The sequence below is a fragment of the Rhopalosiphum maidis genome, chromosome 1, assembly GCF_003676215.2.
Source record: "Rhopalosiphum maidis isolate BTI-1 chromosome 1, ASM367621v3, whole genome shotgun sequence".
Lineage (NCBI taxonomy): Eukaryota > Metazoa > Arthropoda > Insecta > Hemiptera > Aphididae > Rhopalosiphum > Rhopalosiphum maidis.
Window position 1 is genome coordinate 65,556,518 of NC_040877.1, and position 21,402 is coordinate 65,577,919.

The window sequence follows — 21,402 nt, forward strand, 5'->3', positions numbered from 1 at the left end:
TTAACTTATTTTGCATATTTACCTATTTCTTTATTTTTATTTTCATTTTATATAATAAAAATCAAATTTTAGTAACAGTGTTTCATGTTGGGTAAATTTAGTTTCTTTTTTGTTGGGTTGTATGTTTGCACATAGGACTCTGTAATGGGCTTATTAAAATGTACTTATAACAACAATAAAAATAATAATGTTTAATTTATTGTTTATAACCAATAAAACATACACAAAAACAAACAAATCGCACGTACACGCAAGTTAGAAATAAAAATAATAGAATAGTATTCAGAAATTTCTGACCTATTTCCTTATCATGTTTATGCAACATCTATGTCTTATGAATCAACTTTGCTAATACAAATTAACTCAAGCTAGTAAACATATTATTTTATAAATAATCATGAGATTACACGATACATATGATAGATATAGCAAATTGTGTTGTAGATGCAATACCCAATTTTGGTGGATGGTACCGTGGCAGAATATGGTAGACCATAGGATATAGGTATTAAAGTTAATTGATATTAGATTAAAGAAACATGATTTTTATTATGTATTTTAGTGTAAAAAATTTACTGTTAACTGCAACCTTCTAACTAAGATTTTATTTTTATGCAATACCATTTGTAACCGACAATGGCACTACTAATTAAAGCAAGTTGTATCTTATTGTAACTATTAACCTAACCAATAACCATACTTATACACAATACATCATAAAAAATAGAACCCAAAATAGCCATAAGGTATGCTATTGTTTATCCAGTATTGTGATTTTGTTAATGTAATTACCATAAAATTTTAAGTACTAACCATTGTTTATAAAATATTTAATACAATGTTTTAAAATAAGAAAACAATAATTTTCAAATAAATCCAATAATACAATTATTTTATAATATTTTCTTGTTTAATAAAAAAAAATTTGTAGCAATTTAGGTACATAGTACATACAACAATTTCTTAGTATATTCCAAAACTGTCAATATAATGAGATTGAAGTAAAACATTAAACAAAGTTAGTAAACACAAATAGTCACAAATAATAAAAATTAAATTACATATTTAAATATTATTTTTATTAAGTAAAGGAAGTTCTGAGGATCATGAATATTTGTCAAATTACTATGAATAACTTGTATACTGTTTATGGTCAACCCACATTATTACATTATAGTTGGTGTATTTATACAATTATACTTCTAAATGGTCAACAAGGAAAAAACAGCCTCATATTTTAATAAAACATTCCATTTAATTCATACTGTTTATTGACGTTGATTGGCTTGACATCTGAGAAGGACATATATCTTTTCTTTTATCCAGTCTTTGTTATATGGGGCATATGTCATGGTACTTTTTTGATACCTAAACATAATTTATAATAATTTAAGTATTTGAACTTGGAATGTAAAATAATATTAATGACGTACACTAGACATGAAAGATCTGCTAAATGGTCAACAAATTCAAACAGCTGAGTTATGTCATATGTAATAGACACAGACTTTGGATTTAATTTCTTCAGATGTTCTTCATAGATCTTACAAACACCTAAAGTAGTAAAACATTAACTGTTTATTCACCAAAGCAAGAAGATTTCTTTACCTTCCATGCAATCATTAACAGATTCATAATCGGAATATGTTCTTGTTTCTGGTTTGCTACCAGGTTGGATTAACAGTATGGTGTGCGACTGCAATAAAATACAATATGAAAATGATATTAATATTTTTAATTTAATAAAAGCAAAATATTTAAATACAAAATAAATGTTTAGTACCATTTTGTATTTTTCAGATTAAGTTAAAAGGTATACTCAATAACACTAACGGCCACAATAAGATACACAAATAGACAAGTCAGCGTAATTAGTCACTTGATAATTATAACTAATAAAGTAATAACTTTAATTGTCTTGTGGATTACAATAATTCACTAAAACACTATGGTATATGAACTATGATAGAAAGATTAAAAATTGAAATACCTAATGCAACAGGGACGAATTTGGATTCGTAATCGTGTGTTTTCAGTATTGGGATATTTTTGATATAAGATCAATATTTGTCGGGTTTATAACATTTTCAATTCTATTGTTATTAAACATAATAAACCATAACTAACCGCTATAACCACAAGATATACATTTTATCATTTTTTTTTTTCAAAATAAATTAGGAAAGTAATATAAATGCTGAATGTAATTAAAACATCAATTATATTTTATATTTTTATTGGAGTATTTAAAAAAGTTTTTATTTAATTATTTAAATTATTCTAGCTGATTGCCTGATTCAAATTCAAAAGAAGATGACTGTCGTTCGATCAGCAGAATTTATAGACATTTGTTTACTTTGTTCTGTGATATAGATGTTGATAAGAAATAATCACCTTAACCGCGTCCTTAGAAAAATCAAGTACGTTTAACCTAAACATTGATTTTTCCATGTATTATATTTTGAGGTTATTGTACGATATTTAGATTAGTTAATTTGATCACTCGGATGTGATACTCGGGATTTGGGAGTCAGGGCTCCTTTTCAGGATAATATATTGACACATTAGTTTTGATTTAAAAAATATTTAATATCCTCCAAGTTGAAATAGTTCTTAATCATGTCGACAATATTAGAAAGGATATCGGCCATCGAGGCTGAGGTAAGTATAACTAATTTTTTAAATCTATATAACAAAATTAACAAATGTTCAATTTAGATGGCCAGAACTCAAAAGAACAAAGCGACAGCTGGACATTTAGGTTTGCTAAAAGCTCGTATTGCTAAACTTCGACGAGAACTTATCACGCCCAAAGGTGGCGGTGGAGGTACCGGAGAAGGTTTTGATGTAGCTAAAACTGGAGATGCTAGGATTGGTTTTGTAGGTGAGATTAAATAAAAATTTCACAGATGATGAGATTTTATTACATTTGTTATTTTAGGTTTTCCTTCTGTTGGTAAATCAACATTGTTGAGTAATTTAGCTGGTGTTTATTCAGAAGTTGCTGCATATGAGTTTACAACTTTGACCACTGTTCCTGGATGTATTAAATACAAAGGAGCAAAAATCCAAGTAATTATTAATTTAAGCTTTTATTTTTACTGTAGAATAAATATAATGTTAGCAGAAATTGACTTGTATAATACTATCACCATTTTTTAATTTTTCATTAAGAATGTTTTAAATAGAAAATAAATTGTTATTTAATAAAAATGTTTAAATATGTAAATATTTATATTTATTTTCCCTAAGTATATTATAAAATATGAAATATTTAACAAAAGAATATGGCCATTTAAGTTTAAATTCTAGTTTGTTAACTGTATTTTTCACTTTCACAAAACTTTTCAATTATTGACTTAATGATTCTAATTTTTCTAACTTACACCAAAAAAATTAAAAAATGTATACTAAGTAATTACAGTATCAGAATTAAGATTTAAAATAATGTCTTTTATTTTTTCAAAATTGTTAGAATATTATTTGACTGATAAAATATTAAATATTTTTCAGCTTTAAGCATTCATTGATCAGCATCTGTTAAGATAAAAATGTTCTTGTACTTAACGCAAACCCATTATATTATTAAAAATTGTTAGTATATCTACTTTTTATAGGTTTACATCAAAATATGTAAAATAAAAAAGTTTTGCTTTATTTGAGATTTTATAAAACATATTTATTTTTAATGAGAATTAAGAAATCTGCATTAATATGATTTTGAACTTACATAATAATCTGAACTTTAGTTATAAATAATAAACAAATATGTTGAAAATTATTCTTTGAATTGAAAAATGTTTGTAAATTTAAATTAACATTCAACAGTTTTAAATGTTTACTTAACTTGTCAATTTATTGATAGTTGTTTAAACTTTGTTAATTTTATTTAATAATGCCATATAATATTATATCATAATCCTTTTATTCTGTTAAATATTGATTTTTATTGTATATTTATTGATAGCTTTTAGATTTACCTGGTATCATTGAAGGTGCAAAGGATGGTAAAGGTCGTGGAAGACAAGTTATTGCAGTGGCTCGTACTTGTTCATTGATTTTTATTGTTTTGGATGTTCTTAAACCATTAAAACATAAAAAATTAATTGAACATGAATTGGAAGGATTTGGATTAAGACTAAATAAATCGCCACCAAATATAGTTTATCGGCGAAAGGATAAGGGTGGAATAAATTTACAAACTATGGTAATAGGTGTTTTTAAAAGCAATTTATTCTAAGATTTCAAATATTGTACTTTTTATGACAGGTACCTCAGAGTGAATTGGATTTAGATACTGTAAGAACCATATTATCAGAGTATAGAATTCACAATGCTGACATTACTCTTAGATATGATGCTACATCTGATGATCTTATTGATGTTGTCGAAGGAAACCGCATTTATTTACCTTGTATTTATATACTTAACAAAATTGGTTTGTTTTATATTTCTTTAATTTTAATTTGGTAACAGTTCAATCACTGAAACAATATTAGACATAACTATTTTTATTGTTTGGTTATAGATCAAATAAGCATAGAAGAATTGGATATTATTTATAAAATACCTCATACAGTACCTATTAGTGCTCACCATAAATGGAATTTTGATGACCTTTTAGAAAAAATGTGGGAATACTTGAAATTAGTTAGAATGTAAGTAATATACATACATTTATACCGTAAGTGTAACTAAACCAAAATGTTTTATTCCCAAGCATGAATTCTAGCTGGTCATTTTAAGCATGTTAAAACATTTGTTTGCATAAAATAATTTTAGAAGTTAAAGTTAAATAAAAACATAAACATTGATTGAGAAAAGATATATATTTAATTAAAATAAATAATAATGCTATCCTTCATTCATTTTAAGAATGGTACTCGGCAACTACCTTCTGCACACGTGGTGTAACTTCTTTCCTATTTGCAAGTATAGATTGCCAAAATGTGGTCGACTAGGATCAAGTGAATGTCTGACTGTAGCCTATGAAAATATGTCACCACCGAGTACTGTTCTTAAGTGAATGGAATATACAGGTAGGCTGTTACATTTGTAGAAATTCGGTGAGTTTAGTTTAGTTAGTAATTATTAAAACAATTGTAATATTTTCTTTTTTAAATATTATTCAAGCTATCCAATTAATAAGAAATCAAAGAATACTTTCTTGGTAAAAGTAATAAATTTTGACTTAAAGTTTCATTAATTTTCTTCAAACTTCTGCATGAATTAAAATTGTTTGTTATTATTTAATAAAAATTATAGTTTAAAAGGAGTACTTCTTTCTGCAAAAGAGAAGGTTTAAATTTAATAAATAATTTTATAGGCATTTTTTAAACGATTTTCAACAAAAAAGACAGAAAATTTAAACTACAAATACTCAACTAATACAATTGTCCACATAATTATGTTTTTTTTATATTTTTAAAATTGCATTATGAATGACTTATTTTCAATTTAAGTACATAATACTTAAAAATATGATACAATACAGTTTCAAGGTTTTGGTGTTGAAATTGAAACTATGTTTTTTTAAGTAATTCAAAAATAACTTTAAAAAAAAAAACTAAAATTATTATACTAGGCATTGGTAAAGCGTGTGATCTACCGGTCATTTAGAGGTTTAATGTGTGATCTACCGAGAAAACAGTAGATAACTAGTTAAATAAAAATAATATATAATAATATGTAATTCAATTAAAAAATAACTATATTTAATATATAAAAGTTTTTTGTGTCTACAAAACAAATGATACAATTAGTATTAGTCAAAATATATAAATTATGTTTAAAATATAATAATTGTTACAATATTAAAACAAAAAAAAATTTTTTTTATATCTTCCAAAAAATGTATATATAAATAAATTAGTCCGATTCGTTATTGAGCGATGCCGACATTCAATTAAATGGCATGGTAATAGATTTTCTATAGTCCCATGCATTTTTCTTAATATTTTGAATTTTAATATTGACAATAAACATTTTATTATTTGTATATTTCCTGTATTATTTACAGGATTCATGAAATTTTTAGAATGATTGACAGTTAAATGATTAAAGCTAATATCATTTAGACTGGAGTATGATTTCCATTCATCAGACACGGTTAGGCAAAAATTCTCTTTGTATGATTAGAATTAATGTATTTTTATTTCTTCGTTCAACAATAAAAAATCTGCATTCTAATACATCACCAGCATATACCAAACACCCAAGGACCTTATCACCGTATATTTATTCACAAAAGGCATATTATATGTTACCTATTAACAGTAGATCACAGCGGGCCCATTAGATCACACGCTTTACCAATGCTTTATATTATTTTTACTATTTATAATGAATTTAAAAAAAATGGTTTTTTGAGACAAGTACAAATATATATTTATATAATTGTACTATTTAAGTATTTAAAGAGGTAAACGAAGTAGTAGACCAACATTTTACGGAATATTCCCAGGTTAGGTTAGATATCAATCCATTCCACTCAACTAACCAATTTTTATGTAATGAAATATATTGGAAAAAACTTCTCACATTATGATTGCGAAAAAATATATAGGTTCCATTGAAATGTATTTAGTTGACCCCCCACCATAAAAAACAATATAAAAATTACTAATGATTTTAGAAATGTTTAAATAAAAGTATTTTATATAGTATAACACTTTTCTCTATTATGAATATTTGTATAAGATGACTGTAACATAAATTTTTTAATCACCTGTTGTATATATTGCTATAAATTCCAACTTGAAAATTAAAATTGAGTATATATAATAATTGAGCTGCAAATAATTTTTGAAAACAAAATTGAGTTGTATGAATTGATCTAATTTTTATTTGTGTTCCCTTTTTTAATCTCTATCCCCTTTTAAAATAGTACAACATAAGTTGTGAAAAAATATATTCTTTGTCAGATAGATTTTTATAATAATGAATAAGCAAAATGAATATTTAATATATGATAATATTTTATATAAAATATATATTCATTAACCTATGTTATTGGTTTATTATATTTCTATAACTAATCATATTTTGTTATGTATATAATTATGTAGTTACACCAAACCTAAAGGACAGTTACCGGATTACGGATCTCCAATTGTTTTACATAATGAAAGGAAAAGTATTGAAGATTTTTGTAATAAACTTCATCGTACCATCGCCAAAGAATTTAAATAGTAAGACAACATTAATGAAAATTATTTTTGTAATAATTTATTATATATTTATATGTTTAGTGCTCTGGTCTGGGGATCATCTGTTAAACATGTGCCTCAAAAAGTTGGAAAAGATCATGAACTTGAGGATGAAGACGTTGTGCAGATTGTGAAAAAAATATAAATATAATATGTCTAGTACATATTTTAAATTTAATAACAATAATAAAATACGTTATTTTTTGTAATTATCTATACCTTTACTGTTTCTAAATACTTACTAGGTTTTCAACTCTCGGAGTTCGTTGTTCTCCGTCAGATGCCATTATACAAAAATATTCTTCATCATTAAATCAGAATATTGTGTTGAACTGTCTAATAAGTGACATTTCATACCACAATTTTTACTTGTATCTGCACTACTAATTAAAAAATTAAAAAATATAAATAAATATTTTATTAATCGATAGTGCACTAATCAAATGTGTTTTTAAAATTGCTTAAAACATTGAAAAAATGACCATGAATATTCTTAATTGAATTTAATAAATAAAATAAAGAATTTTTCATAATTTAATTTAACTTTTATAATAAATACTTTTAAATTTTATTATTTATTGTATACTATTACTTATAAGTAAGTTTTAAATATTTTAACCAAAATTGGATTTAATATTTTATTTTACTTACTGCTTTGTTTAATACTTAAATCTGGAATGTTTTCTAAAAATGGTTGTTAAATTATTGATTTTGAGTTTCTTCCATTATAAGCCATGATCTTAATTTATTATTTTAAATAACTTTTTTTGTCAATTCTTTATGTTAGTTATGTTAATAAAAAGTCATATTTTAAATTCTTGCCATAAAATATAAATCTTGTTAACAGTATTACATCTTTATCTTATATTTAAATATGGATAATCCAGAGAGAAAATCTAGATGGGGTAACGACATTTGTTTGTTTAAATGTTTGCCACCTAATATTAATTATTGCAACCATTGTAAAATAATAATTTAAATATATTTAATATCGTAAATTGTATGTAAATTAAATTATAAAATCATATATTACTTTAAATAAATGGATGAATTATATATGTGTGGGTTCCAGGAATGGCATGTTTATTAGAAAGTTACATATTAATACATTGTGGTAAGGTAATATGTATTTTTGAATTAAGTTTAAAATAAATAACACTCAAAACCATATTTATAACCAAGTCTTAAATACCCATTTTATGAAGGCAATTTTTCGTTTTTTTCTTTTACTTGCTAGTTATGGTTAACTAATATAATTTATTAATAATGTAATCTTACAATTTCAGGATATCAGGAAAATATTCTATTTAATACTTATACATTTTACAATACTGTAGCAATTTTGAAGCAAAAAAATACAATATGTTCAGTAGATTCTTGTTATGTACAATTTCAAGAGAAACAGAAAAAACTTCAAGTTATTAAAATTTTATAAAAATTGGTAAATAATTTTAATGCTTAAAATACATAATTCAAATACTTACAACAGTGGCGTATTTAGAATTTCTTTAAGGGAGGTGATATAATTAAAATTGTCGATGCCAAACGGCTCAAACTTGCATTACTTACCTAGTGATGGAGTGATATATAGAAAAAATAACTAAGTATAACCATTTAAAAATAGCTAAATAAAAAAAGGTGGGGAGATATATCTTTTCCTCACCGTTTATACGCCACTGATTTGCAGTACTAATACTACATACATATCAACAATCTACAATAATGAATAAATAAAATTTTTTTTTAAATCTGTTATTACAGTTTGTTTATTAATTTTTATGTATTCAAGATAGGTAACGAAAACCGATTAATTATTTATTTCGAGTTATCGAGAGCAAAACGCTATTCATATTTAATTATTATAAGAGTTTCAAGGGGATTTCAATGTAGTTGGTAGTTTAAGACATCGATGTTTAACATAATAAGAATCTACTGAATATAATAATATTACGTGGCTGTGCTTGGGCCTGATGGCAACCCGGCGACGTTGTTTCAGTTATGTAATCGCAAGTATTACTTTATTATAAAATAAACGCAATGTTGTATATAATCAATATTAAATATTGGTACCATTGATTAAAATATTAAATATACTTAAGTATTTGGGGCAGTACCTGTTTAAAAATATAGTCTGAAATTTTTTAAGCTGTGCCAAGATCATATCTGACAATAATATACAAAATACTATACACACTTTCGCTTAATTTTGCCTACATTAAACGCCTTAAACACAGAAAGTGTGTAATTTTCTCAAATGTTAGGTAAAACTTATAAAAGATTCTTTAATCTACAATATTAAGTAAATTAATTCCACTCATTCATGTTTAGTAATATTATTATTTATTAATAAATTATTACTGTTTAAAATTAGTTAAAACAGACTTCCAACTTATATAGTTTGACGCAGTGGCATGTGGCGTGTTTACAGAGTAGGCCGACTGAGTCTACCCAATTTGTATTTAACTGTTTGGTTCCATGTGATAGAAATATCTTCAATAATAGTTATAAATATACTTACACACTACAGAACAAAACTGGCCTATCCAATTATTTCGTGCTGGACACACCCCTGCATTTTGTCATTTGTTACCTATATTAAATGATCTTTTACATTTTAGATTCTCTGCGGAGCCAATGAATGGTTCATGAATATAACATATTGGTTTTACATTCATGACTCCATGTGTATGTTTTTTTTGTGTATTAGTACACGTAAAGCAGTTGATTAAACTCTTTGATTTTCAACTTTGAGAATGATTTGGATAGAAAATTGTATTTAGTTAGTACTTTAGAGCAGCGGTTCCCAACCCATGGGCCACGGGCAGCGTAAATAATATTTTATGTAGGTATTACATATATCTATATATTACATAAATAGTTATTACTATATACTAGTGTTGGCCAACTATATCGATATCGTGGGTATTTTTCGAAAATTTTCGATATCTATATCTAAAAATAACTATCGAAAATATCGCGATATCGGATCGGAATAATCAAGTTGACGGATATTCACTTTTATTACTTATATCTACTACTTACTAGATAATAAATTATAGCGTATAAATATTTATATTTCAAAAAAATAGTTCACCACACTAAACAATTTAATCTAAATTCAGTGCCGGTTGTTAACTCCGGTCCACACAATTAAAAAGGTTAGGAATAGGAACCGCTGCTTTATTGCTTTAGAGAGGTAAAAATTAAAAATGTCTAATACTCTTTTATAATCGGGAAAAACAAACAAAAATTCAAGGAATAAAGAACATTTTTACGATATGTTTATGAATGGGTGAAAATACTTGACAATTTACTTTAAGACTCCTATTAAGAGGTTCATTCTCTCAATTAAAATCTTGATAAAATTCTTAAATATACAAATTATATTATAGTTAAATTTAGATGTACATAAAAAAATCTGTTTATACATAAGATTTAAAAATTGAATATAAGGTTCTTTATACATTTTTAACATACCCATATAAAAACAAATCTATCGCAAAGCCGAATTGACTTTTTATAAGCATTTAAAGTTCAAATTTTTACATTGGATATTCACCTCAATAACTATTTCCAGTGCCGCAACTACAATTTTGAGGCCTAGGTGCCAGCTAACTTTAGAGGCTCCTAATGCCACTTATTGTTAGTGGTGTCTAAATGTCGAGTCGTTGATGAATTAATGACTTATGATTTGATGGGGTATACAATAGTATTCAAATATCATACACCACAAAAATAAATATTTATGCTACTTTCTCTTATAATTTCAACTTCCACTCTACCTCAAAAACTTTTGAAACCTAAGGAATAACTTAGTTGAAAACAATGATGTTTACAGGATAATAAATTTTATTAAGACCAACCAACACAAATGACATTTTACGATATTTTTAATTTTTAGGTGAGTTATGAGTATGAAATTATTTGATCATAATTCACTTAAAAATTAAAATATCGTAAAAAGCCTACGAAAAAACACAGATAATGTTCTTACATGAAAGTTTGATAATAAGTCAATACACTTTAATATTAAAGCTAAAAGCATACTATTGAAACTGGTGAACGAAAGTTTACTATGTCGTACGCGTGTAAGAGGAAGACAACACATGCGGGTGAGACGTCCTCTTAAATAATTTTTAATTTGAAAAATGAACGTTCTACATTTGCTAGTGACGGGCAATGTTTGGAAAATAATACATGCACTGAAAATATCTTTTAAATAGAGGCCACATCATTGTCTAAATGTCTAATAGACACTGCAAAAGATTTTTTATGCTGTAGATTGTTTTTAGAGAATCTTTAAATATATTTTTAATACATAACATTTGTCTAATTATATCTGTACTGATGTCATTTTTATAAAATAGTTGAGCCATTAGTTGCCTTTACTACATCATGTTCACTACACTTTAAAATATTTTGAGGTACAAGAAAATTAAATTTGTTAGTTACTTCATATAAACCTGTGAACCTTTCTTTAAGTTGGAAGATTGCTGTATGTAGTGATACAGAAACTGTAACGAAGATTAAAAATTAACAAAGATTTTCTTCATTTATATTATCAAGTCTCCTATCTATAAAATACAAACTAAATCTATTCTACCAAACACATACAACAAAGACACAAAGTACGAAAACAAACGTTAACAATAAAATATAACGGTTGACGGTTCTCATAATCCTATGATGACTGATGAGTGTTTACTTATTAGTATTACTACATTATACCTATAATTATATAATTTGTTGTTATTGGTTAGAGTTAGCTCGTATAATGTTTCGCCTGCACCAGCGGTAGTTGCGGCACTGACTATTTCTTTACAAACGTTTTTTATTTTGGTTATAATTCAAAAACAAAAAACTGTATCCTTGAAATTTTCATAAAATGTTTATATTTACATTTTCATTATCTGATCAAATTTTCAATTTTTGTTTTATTTTTACAAATATAATAGAAAATTATTTGCTGTGTCAAAATTCTTAAAAATTTAATACAAGATTCCTCATAAGTTATTCTTATATGTATATCTGTAAACAAATATTGAAAATATATAAGCTCGTTTTTTATATGTGCGTTTGAAATTCGAATTTTTTCAAAAATCCTAAAAATTGCAAACTTTTTGGTAGTTAGAAATTAATAAAAAAATTATTTTTACATATATCTAAGTTTTAAAAATTAATACAATAATACAATATTTCTCCTAAGTAGATTATAATGAAATTATAAAATCTAAAAAATGAATTAAGACTATTCAAATTTAGTCAAAAATCAAAATTACATTTTTAAACAATAAATAACGATGTTAACTATTGTGTTATAAATTATAATTTAAAAGCATAATTCGTGGAAACTAAAACCTTACATATATTACAATATTAATACATTGCGAATTTTACTATTCGTAATGATATTTTTGCTATTTTATGGTATTTACAAAAAGATATCATTAATTTTCTAATTAGCCAAATTAGGTACCTACCTATAAACAGTATAAACATTTTTATAAAATTGTTGGTATAAAAGTATATTATTATAATAATTAAATACTACATTATCCAAGACAAAATGTGTATCAACCTACTGTAATACTACTAATACTTGTCTAAAAGAATTAGTCTATTCTATAATTTATGTTTAAAGTAAAATAAATGAATTTAATACCTACCTATATCTTTAACAAACATCACAAAATATACCCACTTTGTGATTGTGACATTAATACATTATAAGCTGACATACCCTTTCTGCTCAGAATTATTTTTCATAAATGTTATTACCTATATCATTGAATTTATTTTTAACCACGGACTAAGATAATATAGTACTACGAGGCGTGTCCAGAAAGTAAGTGTACTGAGGCTCTCACGGCCATAGGGAATATTTTTCTACTATGTTGGCTACACTGCCGATTTCATGTGGAAATTTTTCCTTCATAACAAGTTAACGGATTTCGCACTTGGCGGCAGACTCGATCGACATGTTTAACAAGAAAAATTCGTGAGACCACAATTTTCAACGTACTGAACTCGTTCTGGTCTTGTTTTAAAAGTTAGGAGTAAAGCTATACGGCAGTGTAGCCAACATAGTAGAAAAATATTCCCTATGGCCGTGAGAGCCTCAGTACACTTACTTTCTGGACACGCCTCGTATATCTTATAGTTCGTGTTTTTAACTTACACACCTATACTTAATAGTGATTAGTGTCCACTCGACACCTAAATTACAACAGAGCGGTTATAACTTATAATTTATTACCATTTATATATTTTGAATCCCGGAATAAAAATCCCCGGAAAAAAACCCCTGACCATAGGCGTAATTAGGGGGGGCTTGGGTGGGCTTAGCCCACCCAGTTTATTATGATAGTGTTAATAATCAATATTAGCAGTGTAGGAGCAAAGTTCTCACGGGTGACGGATCACTGATATCAATTTAGCCTACCCAGAAGTAGAGCTCTAGTTGCGCCTACATGCATCCGACAAAGAACCTCGGAAAAAAATCCCTACATTTCAATTTTTTAAACTCTAATTACAAAATTATTTATAGTTAATTAAAAACATATAGGGTTTTAATAAAATAGGTAAATCATTTTTAAATACAATATGCTAAAATACATATTCTAAAACTTCAAATTTATCAATTTGAAGTTTTTATATCTTATACACTAATAAACTATATCGTTAAAATATTAGGAAACGTGATATTTTATTTCGGGAATTTTTTTTCCCAAGTTCTTCGTCGGGCATGGGCGGACTAGGAGTATATCAGCCCAGGTGGAGTTGAAATATACCGGTCCAAAAGTATAATAATAATAATAATAATATCTTTAGTATCATAGGTGTAAATATGGTGATGCTGTTGCGCTTTCCCTCCAACTAAAAAACCATGCAAATTTCCCAATTTTTTCTAATTTGAATATTGTAGCCCCACCTAAATAGTAGTATAAGTTATATTTTTAGCTCTAATGATTATGCCTACGTTATTGTTTGTAATATAAAATAAATGATAATTCCAAAATAAAAAAAAATTATAAAAAATAATAATGAAAAAAAAAATGTAGGTAGATGAAAAAAAAGGTTAACAATTTATTATTAAGGGACAACATAATAATATCACAACCACACTATTAATTTTTTCATATTCATGTTCCTATAATTAATTTACAATAAATAGGTACAATTATGAATAATGAATATAAATAAAATGTTATGAAAATGTAAATAAATTATAATAAATAATTCCAAATATTGTTGTTGCAAAAATACTAACTTACCGTATAAGAATAAAGATATTATTATTAAAATCATTGTGTGTTTGATATTGATTTTTGAGAGCTTTGTTATTAATAAACATTTTTATATTGTGGCAGGTTTTTGCAGCTTAATTTACTTTATTTATTTTTTCTTTCCCGTTCTTTAGCAGCCCCTCCTAATCGTTTCTTTACATTTTTGGTTGTATCCATTTCCAAATTTTATTAGTTTATAAACGAAAGTTATAATGTGTAGCCGACTATATAACTAGTATATTATTCAGTAACCACACACCACACGTATTTGTGTGTATGTGTATTGGCTGTTGGGTGACGGCGGATACAATAACAATATTACAATAAGTAGATATCAAGAGCTATTAATAGCTAAATATACTTATTGACAACAATGCCAGCACACTAAGCCGATAACTGAATTATGTAACAATATATAAAGAATTATATTCATATTATATGATTATTGATTATAGCGGATACGAAATTAAAATAATAGAATGCATGAGCATGACAGATAGCCAATTTACCATAATATCACAAATTTATAATTTCAATTTAGAGCCCCTAAATTGACCGGCCTAGGTGGATTTCTCCGCCTTTCCGCCCTGGTCAGTCCGCCACTGTCGTCGGAGGTTTTTTCCCTGGGATTTGTATTCCGATTACCATATATTTTATTTATTTTCGCATTTAAATTTGATAATTGGTAAATTCACTGTAAGTCTGTACATAGGTAATATCACGATTTAAGATATACACTATACATGTGTTAAATCGTGGGCAATACTGAACTACTGAAGCGTCTGAAGCTAACAAAATCGGTTCTATTGAACACAAAGTAGTTGCTGCTCTACATTTATACGTTTGTAAGTCGTGACAGTGTATGTAACACATTTCCACAATTCCGCATGCGTAACTGCGTGAGTATAATATCATCCATTTAATGAGAAATAGCGTTAAAATTTTGAAACTTATGTCGTTTTGTAAAGGATTTAAACTACGAACTAAGATCAGTAAGATCTTAGTTCATCGTTAACACGTTTGAAATAGAATAGATACTTATATTAATTTAATCTAATATTGAAGTCTCGAACACACGTCCTTACACCGTTTGATCTGTGGAAATCTACTACTCAACTTATACCTAAGTACTTTCAATGCTTCATCATTGGTATTTGATAAGAATATAAGATATGAAATATGAATTATAAAAAGCCTGAAGACACACCTAATACATTGTAAATACGAAAACCAAAGTACAAACATTTTAAACTACGGAAGTTCAGAGGCCAAGCTAAGCAGTATCATTGATTATACATTTATAAATACTTATCAATTAGTAGAACAGTTATTATTGAGATTTGAGATTAATTTATTATTCAGTGAAATAGGTACCTACTAACCTACTTATCCAAATAGCATCACTTTAAAAATAGGATTATACTTATAACATATTACATATTATAAGAATAAATAATTTTTTTTTTTTAAATGGCTCAAGTAAGAATAAACATTAAACTAAAGAAATGTATATATTTTATGTAATACTATTGTTAAATAAATAACATTCTAGTTGGATAAAATTGTGGCAGCATATTGTGTGACTGCACAATATCCGGAATTAATATCTGCTAGAATATTTGATTGCTCAATAGTTTCTGTTAGTGTTCATTCTATTTGGGTTCAAAAGGTTTTGGAAAGACAAGCTACAACCAGGTTCCGGCAAACAGTTTTTTCAGATTATAAGACTTATACTTTAACATCACCACCAACTGATATAACAAATGAGTATAAATTGCACATTACTCATTATAAAAATATACATAAATATATGAATACATGAAAAACTAATAGATTAAAAATAAAAACAAATTGTATGCATTTAGGTTGATAAGTGCACACTCAAAATCAAACAAGTATTTTTGTGTGGTCAGACAAGTGGAATCTGGAAACGAAATCAAACAGTACTTAGAAGTATGGAGTGATTGTTCTCTAGTGAAAAATTATGACTTAAGCACATTAGATGTGCATGGAAAAATTTATGCTGATGGTAATTAATTTTTATAAATTAATGTTCTTTATACATCTTGATTTTTATTTTTAGGTGAATTTGGAACTTTAGAGTGGTCTCCTGATGAAACAAAAATTGTTTATATTGCTGAAAAAAAAGTACCAAAGTCTGAACCGTTTTATAAACAAAAATCAAAAGCATTGGTAGATAAAGATGGTGTTCATAACACTGTACCGGTATACCTAGTATTAATTGTACAACTGCTAAAGATATTTATACCTAATTGTAATAATGAATATGTAGGGTAAAGAATATGATTGGAGCCAAGATTGGGGTGAGCAAATGGTTGGAAAGATTACTCCAGTTTTGGTTGTGTGTGATATAAAAACGGATAGTATAGATGTTCTTCCAAATATTCCAAATGATGTTAATCCTGCAACTGCAACATGGATACCTGATTCTAAAGGAGTTGTGGCAGTTGGACATTCAATTACACCTCATAAATTGGGTCTAATTTACTGTAATAATAGTCATAGCCATGTATTTTCTCTCACATTAGATGGAAAATATGGTTAGTATATTATTATACTGTATAATGTAATTTGACTTAAACTTTTAAAAATAAATATTAACTATTTTTAGTAATTTTTGAGATACAATAATTTATTATTAAAATCTTATAAAAAAAAAAAAATTAACTATAAACAAATTGCATTTGTTTAATTATCAATATAGGCCACTAATTTTACTAGACTGATGAATATCTTCTTTTTTTTAAATTTAATTTTTCATTGTACATATATGTTGTGAGCCAAAAATCTTTTAATTAAGAAAGTTCTAATGGTTAAGTTAAAACACTATAAATATCTAAATAAGTTTAGTTAATAATTATAAGCTATTTAAAAATGCTATCCTTTAATAATGTTATTTTAAGTACAGTAGAAACTTGATTAACTGTTACTCTCTGTTAGCCATCATTGGTCACCGGTGAAAGAAAAAGTAATTAATGAGGTGATAAACATATATATATATATATATATAATTGCATACATATATTGTGTTATATATGTATATGTATATATGTTAATTGTTAAGTATGTCTATTTTAGTTAAGTATTTTTTAGTTTGGTGATATTTTTGTTATCATTGTTTATTATTATTTTATTATTTTTGTCTACAAATACACGCATTCATAGGCGCAAAAGGTGTTTGTAGTTTGGGCGGCTGTAGCTCAGTTTTATACCGGATTTCCAATATATTATATAGTTAAATTATTATTTTTTTTTGGGGGGGGAGGCTAAGCCCACTTTGTTTGTGCCTAAACCACATTTTAAAATATATACATATATTGCAAAATTTCTATTAACCATCTATTTAATTACTCGTCATAATCTCAGTCCCAACAGTGACTTGCTGTAGTTGTAGTTGTTAGTGCTAGGTTGTACCAAATAAATTCTTTTACTTATTGTTTTAAATTAAAAAGTGTTATTTAAAGCTAGAACCTAATTCAACATAGGTATTTTCACATTAGTTAATAAATATATTTTACTGATAATTATACTTAGTTATGATTTTATTGTATAGATGTGTTGAGTTCTGATTCAGAACAATTGTGTGTGAGATATCCTAGGTTCAATTTGAATGGCACAAAGCTTGTGTGGTTAGAACGCCAAGGAGGTGGACCACATAGTTCATGTTTTACATTGATATGTTACAACTGGTCTACAAAAGAGGTTATTTTGTTTGCATTTTATTTTGTAATTTATAATTTTATAAAAATTGTGCTTAACATAATGAATTAATATAGTTAATTATTATAAATTTAGATTACTACAGTTGTTGATTATGATAATAAAATACTTCAAGTTGACAATGAACAATTACCATTCTATGGCCTATATGATCAGGCAATACCAAAAAAATGTTGGTTGAATGATGATAAAACCATTGTATTGAGTACTCCTCAAGGTGGTTCAATACATACATTTGCTATTGATACTGGTAATGGTTGTACTACTTTATTTGTTGAAAAAATAAAACATAATACTAAAAAAATATATATAATTTTGAAACAAAACCATAATTTTTAATTATTTTGTAGAGTCCAAAGATATTCATTATCTTCCAATCACCAAACCGTTTCATGAAAGTGTTAGTGTTATAGATGTTTGCAATGATGCTTTAGTTTGTTATAAGTCATCGCTTAATAAACCTGGACAATTATTTGCTATCAAAATACCTTCTGTGTTTGAAGGGTATGATTTTACTAATATTTCTATTCATGAAATTTCACCATCTCGTAGTCTTCCTAATAATAACAACTTTATTGTTGAACATGGTTATACTCTTTACAGTAAGATTCAAATAACTAAATTAATTACAAATATCTACAATAAATATTTGATTTAATTTATAGATAAACCTACCACAATTTTCTATGGACCAAAAAATAGTAATTGTCCTTTGATTATATGGCCTCATGGTGGTCCTCATTTATCATCTTTAGACTCTTTCAGAGCAGATATTGCATTCTTTGTTCAGATAGGTAATGATAATTTAAAACAATATTTAGATTATAGTTATTAGTTTACTACTTATTAGCTGTTATTGACATTTGTAGGTTTTGCTGTATTATTTGTCAATTTTAGAGGATCGACAGGTTTAGGTAAAGATTATGTTGAATCGTTAATTGGTAATATAGGCAATGCTGACGTCAAAGATGTTTATAATGCACTTCAGTCTAATCCATCATGGTCCAATAGAGAATTGGTGTTATTTGGTGGATCACATGGTGGATTTTTGGTTACACATTTAAGTGGACAGTATCCAGTAAGTACTGATTTGTTCAGTGATTACTGAAATAATTATATATTATGTACACAAATAAAAGATTCATGTTTCATATGTATAGAAAACCTTTCTAATTATATTTTAATTTATTAAAAAATGTAATTGCAGTCTGCGTTTAAAGCAGTATGTGCACTGAATCCTGTTACTGATTTGATCACTATGTTTGGAACAACTGATATTCCTGATTGGTAAGTTGTATTTTAATGTTTATATAGCAGAGTTTTTCATGTAAACTTGATTATTTTAATTTTCATTTAAAAGTATATAAATTAGTAAATCTTATATTAATTCTTAAACTTTTAATAAAGATAAATGATTACTTATTTTTTATTTTTGCAGGGTTATTACAGAAGCTGGTTATAATTTTTCTAAAGTAGATAATTTGGTAAATTCCAAAGACATTTTAATGAAATTAGCAGATTGTTCACCATGCAAAAACGTTCATAAAGTTCAAGCTCCTACACTTTTATTACTCGGAGAAAAAGATCTACGAGTTCATCCATGCCTGGGTTTGGCATATTACCATCTTCTTAAGAAGCATGGTGTTACAGCTAGGTGAATTTACTTTACTATTAAGTAATTACTATAGGTTAACTCATATTTTGGTTACACTATCAATATAATTTTTGGGTAATAAATATAATTCAAGTTTATGAATAATTTTTATCAGTGTCTTTAGTAGAGGAACCAACTCCTAATTTATTTTTGACTCTAGTATTCTAGTTCATTATTATATTTTTTATTGCAGAGTGTTAATGTACAATGATTGTCATTCATTAAGTACTGTTGCTGCTGACATGGACAGTTTGATTAATGCAGCATTATGGTTTATCAAATATTTAAACAGTGATTTTGAAAAATTAATTATTAAATAAATAATTATTCCTTATTAATTGAAAAATATTTGATATTTATTTTTTTTATATAAGTAAAAAAAAAATAATCCTTAGAATCATTAATATTATAATATATTATATAATTTATAAATTATACTTTGTGGAATTATGTTAAATGTTATATTGACAACTAATTAAGAGTAACTAAAAATCACGTTGGAAAAGGATTGTGACTCCTTTTAATTATATCTCCTTGCCCTGATAAATTTTGAATTTCATACTTATTGTCATTTTTTAATCCTATTAACCTCATATTATTATACTTAAAGGTATTTTTTTATGCATGTAAGTAAAAGAAAAATGTATACACAGAACAAAATATTTTTTACTGTTTTGTTTTGAATTATTGAAACTAAAGTGATTATTAATTATAAACAACAGTTATTGTGTAACGAGTGTCAATAGAGAACAACTAGTTATTATGTTTAAGGATGAATCATGTCCTGTTAGTATTCAGTATGAGTAATAAACCCCCATAATAGTCAACTTTAACCATCTAACAGGGTAAAATTATTTCCAAATAGGGCCAGATTTAGGGGAGGGCTGAGTAGGCTACAGTTCAAGGCCTCCCTCAAATTCGGGGCCCCTAAAATTTTATATTTAAATTAGGATACAGGAAAAATATTATGATGCTATTACTTATACTAGTTATATACGATTTGATTGTTTTTATAATTATTTATTATTAAATAAGTAGTTAATTGTTACTACTACTAAATATGATAATAAATGTTATTTAATAAGTAAAAAATAATGTATTTCCGCTTTGTTTATGAATAAGGGGCCCGATGCATTCCGCCCAGGGGCCACTACATACCTAAATCCACCCCTGCTTCCAAAATATCATTAAAAATAAAAATAAAATATTGCCTGTACAATTTTTAGACTTCTTTTTAAATAGTCATCCTAAAGTAATTATTAATTAGTAAACAATTTATTTTCGTAAAAAAATATAGTATGTCAAAAAATTATGTACTTTATGTAATGAATAATGTATATAGTTGACACGGGGCGTTTTTTTCCAATTGGCGATTACCCATATGGCCATATACGATATATAAAAATATAAAATAATTAATTTTCAAATTTTTGTTTATAGGTACATTTGATGTTTTCTAATAAAACACTATAAAATTTACCGCCCTCCACATTTTTTGGGACTAATTAGATCA

General features: G+C 26.3%; 3 protein-coding genes across 3 annotated transcripts; 2 read left to right on the top strand and 1 right to left on the bottom strand.

The window, feature by feature from the left end:
• Positions 1-969: 969 nt before the first annotated feature.
• LOC113561349 (enhancer of rudimentary homolog) lies at positions 970-2,070 on the bottom strand. The gene is made up of 4 exons (XM_026967699.1): positions 1,784-2,070; positions 1,609-1,696; positions 1,434-1,554; positions 970-1,368 (listed from the first exon to the last, which is right to left on the bottom strand). The coding sequence occupies exons 1-4, from the start codon at positions 1,784-1,786 to the stop codon at positions 1,269-1,271; spliced, it is 312 nt and encodes a 103-aa protein (XP_026823500.1). The 5' UTR covers positions 1,787-2,070; the 3' UTR covers positions 970-1,268.
• Positions 2,071-2,282: 212 nt separating this feature from the next.
• Positions 2,283-7,420, top strand: LOC113561348 (GTP-binding protein 128up). Its single transcript, XM_026967698.1, has 9 exons — positions 2,283-2,420; positions 2,486-2,661; positions 2,719-2,884; positions 2,942-3,072; positions 3,968-4,207; positions 4,270-4,438; positions 4,529-4,658; positions 7,068-7,190; positions 7,251-7,420. The coding sequence occupies exons 2-9, from the start codon at positions 2,620-2,622 to the stop codon at positions 7,351-7,353; spliced, it is 1,104 nt and encodes a 367-aa protein (XP_026823499.1). The 5' UTR covers positions 2,283-2,420; positions 2,486-2,619; the 3' UTR covers positions 7,354-7,420.
• An 8,191-nt stretch (positions 7,421-15,611) lies between these two features.
• On the top strand, positions 15,612-20,235 carry LOC113547880 (acylamino-acid-releasing enzyme-like). Its single transcript, XM_026948439.1, has 13 exons — positions 15,612-15,973; positions 16,047-16,261; positions 16,360-16,523; positions 16,578-16,720; positions 16,788-17,055; positions 18,069-18,217; positions 18,311-18,485; positions 18,586-18,837; positions 18,901-19,029; positions 19,105-19,313; positions 19,443-19,522; positions 19,674-19,889; positions 20,083-20,235. The coding sequence occupies exons 1-13, from the start codon at positions 15,965-15,967 to the stop codon at positions 20,207-20,209; spliced, it is 2,136 nt and encodes a 711-aa protein (XP_026804240.1). The 5' UTR covers positions 15,612-15,964; the 3' UTR covers positions 20,210-20,235.
• Positions 20,236-21,402: the final 1,167 nt, after the last annotated feature.